The sequence below is a fragment of the Penaeus chinensis genome, chromosome 2 (genome assembly GCF_019202785.1).
Source record: "Penaeus chinensis breed Huanghai No. 1 chromosome 2, ASM1920278v2, whole genome shotgun sequence".
NCBI lineage: Eukaryota > Metazoa > Arthropoda > Malacostraca > Decapoda > Penaeidae > Penaeus > Penaeus chinensis.
Genome location: NC_061820.1, coordinates 6,328,224 through 6,333,223, shown reverse-complemented (window position 1 = coordinate 6,333,223; position 5,000 = coordinate 6,328,224). Strand labels below are relative to the sequence as shown.

Below are 5,000 nucleotides of genomic sequence, written 5' to 3'. Positions count from 1 at the left end.
CTATAATATATGCAACGAGAGAAGTACTCGATTTTCCATATTTCCACAACTATTTGTTTCCAGACATAACCACCTGAGATTCATATCGGTCTCCCTACCTTCATAGATGTCATAGAGGAGAATGGAGTAGAAATTCTCGTTGTGAATTTGTTTTGAGGTGAAGGCGAGGTAGAGAGTAACATTTGCTTTGGCGACCTGAAGGGAGGCGGGCAGATCCGTGGGTGACCTCAGACCAGAGACGCAACGCTGCCCTTCGGTGCCACATGCCCCGCTGAAGTCTTGCTGTTGGTGGACGTTGCGTGTTTAGGCCATGTCATGCCTTGCATGATTTGGGGGACATTGACAAAATCCTTTTCCGAAATCAAGCAGTGAAAAGATAGATAAATACGTGGATAAAAGTGAAAAATGAAAATGAGAAAAAAATAAGTTAGTTTGTTCCTAATGAAGAAAAAAATGAAGAGAAAGGGCGAAAAGTGAAAAATAAGCTTCCAATTTTCACAGACAGCAAAATGACTTGGATCAAAGTGAATGTTTAAAAATACAGAAAAAACACACCGATCCTGGCGCAGGTGGTGTTTTGGGAGTGGGCGTGGTCTTCGGAGGGACTGTGGGCGGAGCTTCGGCGAAGGAAAAGTTCGTGGGCAGGTACTGGAGAATTGCGTACTGCTGAAGGTGGCCACAGTCGTTCCCTCCCTGCACGCGCACCCAGAAGACTCCGCCGTCAGAGGATGTCTGTTGCTCCGCAGCGATCAGCACGTCGTATCTCTCTCCTGGGAGGGAGAGGGAGAAGAAAGGCGTTCAGTTGAGAATTATTCTCTTTCTTGCGTCCGTTTTTGGTGCTGTGTGGAATGGGAAGAAGGGGACTAGACAGAAAATTAGATTTTGTTTAAATTGGGGAATGAAAGAGTAGTTTTTAGGAGGTAAGAAAGCCATAAAGTCAAACCGTAATGCTTTCTTCCAGTAATTTAGGAATGAGAGGAAGAAGGGGCTGGCCGACGAATACCTGACCTGATCGTAGAATTCCGATTAAGCAAGTTGATTAATCAACCGAGCTGAGCTATAAGTAACGATGACTGACGAGCGCTTGATCTCCGATGAATTACCTGGATAGATGAGCAGCGAGGTAGTGTTCATGGGCGACACAAGGCTGCCGTCTGCCGCGAGGAGAACGAAGTCGTGGCTGTCCACCGTCACCGTCACGGGGCAGTTGGTCACCGCGGCGTTGATGACCCGCATGCGGTAGCGGGTGTCTGGGGGAGGGGAGGGGGGGAAGCGTTGATTGTGGGTGGGCGGGGCTTCTCTTGTGTATCATTCGTTCGTTCTCGTTCTAGCTGGATGTTTCTATACTCTCTCTCTCTCTCTCTCTCTCTCTCTCTCTCTCTCTCTCTCTCTCTCTCTCTCTCTCTCTCTCTCTCTCTCTCTCTCTCTCTCTTTCTCTCTTTCACTTTCTCTCTTTCTCTTTCTCTCTTTCACTTTCTCTCTTTCTCTTTCTCTCTCTTTCTTTCTGCCTCACACACACATACGCACACACACATGTATAAATCAACCAACCCATCTGTCTACTCATGTGTATATCCATGTATCTATCTATCTATCTATCTATCTTTCTATCTATATATATGATATATTTATATTTAAAAAAATCGTTTAATAGTCTGTCTTACCATTGGCCACTATGAATTTTGAGTATGGAACTCGAGCGACTTCATCCGCGTCGTGCTGGAATACAAGACAAATATTGTAAACAACAACGAACCTCTTGTCACATCGTTAACTGTATATATGATATACATAATATGTATCAAAGTCCATATGATGAATCGCATTTTCGTTAAGACGATGATAAAAAAGGACTCTCTACAAAGTCATATGTTCCTTAAAACGGCATTCAAGGTCGCGTATATAGAGTACCTTCTGGGGACCGCGGCCGTTGATCAGGATGGACTGGGGTTTGGCCTCCTGGTTGCTGTGCTGACGGAGGACATACTTGGACTGCGTCGAGGAGTGGAACCAGTCATTGATCTGGAAATCAAGGTCTTGTATGATTTACCCTCCTTACTGTGCTGCATTGTTGTCCATTTTTGTTCGTTTGTGGTGTGTGATGTGTGGTAATGTAAGTTCACGCCGTTGCATCTTTGTGCTTATTACTTATTGTCTGCGAGTTTCGGCAACTCTTAGTTTACAGTTGTATGCTAAAAACATTTGTGTGTGTGTGTGTGTGTGTGTGTGTGTGTGTACATGTATATACATACGCAATTGTAACGGAGCTCATACCGTCATGATATGTTGTGCCAATTTCTGGTAAGGATCGTTTTCATGTGACTGATGCACAATGAGTGGGCCAAACACACCGTCGCCGCGTTCAAGACCTGCGAATGCATATGTATTTATTTAGAATCCGATATTTTTTAAGATCTGAGACAGTAAGAAACTGTTTACAATTGTAGAGACAGGAACCCACGGACACTTTGAGTAAAAACAGGTATTTTCAAGATTTGTAGAAAATTGCAATGTTCACGATCACAGTTTCATTATTGCGTAAATTTTGAAATCGTCTGACTCTTAGTTCGAACTCAAAATCCTGTTCCGATTCCTCCTCACCTGTCTGCGCGTGCCAGAAGTGAGTGCCGGGATTGGAAGCGATGAAGGAGTACCTGAAGCCGGACGAGGGCCCCACTGGGCACTGCGTGATGCCCGGTGTGCCGTCCATGAAGGGCGTCTTCTCGGCTCGGGGCACGGCGAAGGAGGGGCCCATCGTGAGACCGTGCCAGTGGAGAGTGACGGCTGTGGACGGCATGTCGTTCAGGACGTCCACGAGAACCTTGTCGCCGACGCACACCTGGAAGGGGATTGTGAACCCTTTGCTGAAGGTCTTTGTCGCGTTGGCAGCTTAAGATTACCGGGCGGATTGGTGGTAGGGAACAGAGAGGGAAATCAAGGAATCATGGACGTTTTCATGTAGCATTTCTTGTCAAAGTAAGCATGCATTTTCAGAGATTGCAACTAATTTTCTCCCCGTATGCGTACAGACCTTCATGTATTGTTTCAATCAACCAATCAATTTCGGTTTCCTTCTCCTTCGAACGTTTAAAAAATATCACAACACAATTCTAAAAACGACGTAAAGGAACAAAAAGCAGGAAAGCTCACCTGAATAGACGGTCCTGGAATGCCCTTGTTCACCGCCGTGACCATCCTGCGCGTCCCGTCCCCGGCCACACACTCGGGTCGGTCGCAGTCTGTGGCGTTGCTGGGACATTTGTAGCACGCCCTAGCCAGGTCAAGTGGGGTCAGAGGAGGTCACACCGATTATTATTTTCTCGTGCCTTATGTCGTGTATAAAAGCTCAAGCAAATATTTTGTTATGCTTTTGATATGTATAATTGATGACAGCGATCAGAGAGCACTAAGTGTGTGAATACCAATTTTCGGACTACGTCTGTAAGCGATTATACATTTTTCTTCAATGGATCAAGTTCAATCAGAACTTAGGAATCATACTTGTAATCACATGAAAATGTGATTAGAAGTAACTTAGTACACCTTTGAATCCATAACATTTATAATATAATTATTATGTATGCGTGACCCCTGAAATGGTCCACGATGTTGAAATTAGACCACTCTGCTGTATCTCATTTCAGTGTATCCCTTATGCTACAGTCAACAAGAAATCCCAGCAAAGCTTGAGTCATACAGGTGATAAGAGGGAGAGGAACACGTCCGAGTAAATAACAGGAAAGTGTATCCGCTTTGCCGGTGATACTGCAAATGAGTCATGTGACGAGAAATTTTGTCTCCGTGCTGTCGAGTTAAATTACAAATTCATATGATATACATACTATATTTATGTACAATGTGAGTTACCTAAAGCAAAGTAGGCTGAGAGATCTTACCTAGATAAGGTCTGGTAGAGATGAACCTCAAATGTGAACTGGCAAATGCGAGTGTCGTTGGGCATGCAAGGTCGGTAACAGAATTCACCTGCATCAGAAAGATATATATATATTATCCAAATACGGATACGGTAATAAACAGGCAAACGAAACACTGAAACGGGATGATCTATGTATATGTTGCTATGTCGCTATTTCTAAATATGTATAGTTAGAGGAGACGCATGCACCCAGGCACTCATGGATACTCTGACCCTGCGTCTCAAAGCATAAATGCATGTCATTATCCAATCTTAAGGGACTCGGTCCTTAACTGGCGTAGATAAAGTGGCGCAACTGAGGACTTGTCAAGACTTTTAGTTGGTGGGAACTGAGAAGAGGGAGAGGATAGAGGAACCGTATTCTATGGTTTAGTATCCTAAGATTTCGCGTGTGAAGGGGGAGGGTAAAGATATCCTAATCATGGCACATTTTTTACGATTACTTTCCGTGTGTCTTAGTCTCTTGCTGTCTCTTTCTGCGCCCCTGTCACTCACTCACTCATATTATCTCTCTCTCTCTCTCTCTCTCTCTCTCTCTCTCTCTCTCTCTCTCTCTCTCTCTCTCTCTCTCTCTCTCTCGTGTCACCATCCATAAAAAAAGTAAAATCTATCAAGCCTTGTCAGTGACACAAGTTGCGAGAGAATGATATGAAGATTGGTGTCAATGCTGCAGGTCACGAAGAATAACATAGAGGGTCAAGTGGTGAATGGACGGGTCTGATTCTTCACTTGGGAGATGCAAGTCATGTCAGTTACACATATACGTGTGTGTGTAACCAGGCCTGATATATATTATATTGCTGAACTATGTATGCCGATGTTATTCTACATATTCATTACTGTATTCTACATATACTAATGTATATGATTTATATAATTCTGCATAATATTTTGTTTGACGTATAAATATATCTTTATCTCTCTCTCTATCTCACACACATGTATATGAATATACGCATGTTCATTGCTAACTTGTTTATTCATCTCTTTCTGTCACATTAGATGTGTGTGTGTGTGTATCTCTTTCTGTCACATTAGATATGTGTGTGTGTGTGTGTGTGTG

General features: G+C 43.6%; 1 protein-coding gene across 1 annotated transcript in view; it reads right to left on the bottom strand.

Annotated features, from left to right (window-relative positions):
* The window catches only part of LOC125031287 (collagen alpha-2(IV) chain-like), a 17,261-nt gene that overhangs the window by 2,367 nt on the left and 9,894 nt on the right, over positions 1-5,000 (bottom strand). Inside the window, exons 4-12 of the mRNA XM_047621962.1 lie at positions 3,897-4,087; positions 3,151-3,271; positions 2,602-2,839; positions 2,275-2,369; positions 1,912-2,022; positions 1,665-1,719; positions 1,104-1,250; positions 556-770; positions 99-282 (exon numbers count right to left, since the gene is read on the bottom strand). Coding sequence (XP_047477918.1) covers positions 99-282; positions 556-770; positions 1,104-1,250; positions 1,665-1,719; positions 1,912-2,022; positions 2,275-2,369; positions 2,602-2,839; positions 3,151-3,271; positions 3,897-4,087 — 1,357 coding nt within the window. The remainder of the gene's footprint in view (positions 1-98; positions 283-555; positions 771-1,103; positions 1,251-1,664; positions 1,720-1,911; positions 2,023-2,274; positions 2,370-2,601; positions 2,840-3,150; positions 3,272-3,896; positions 4,088-5,000) is intronic.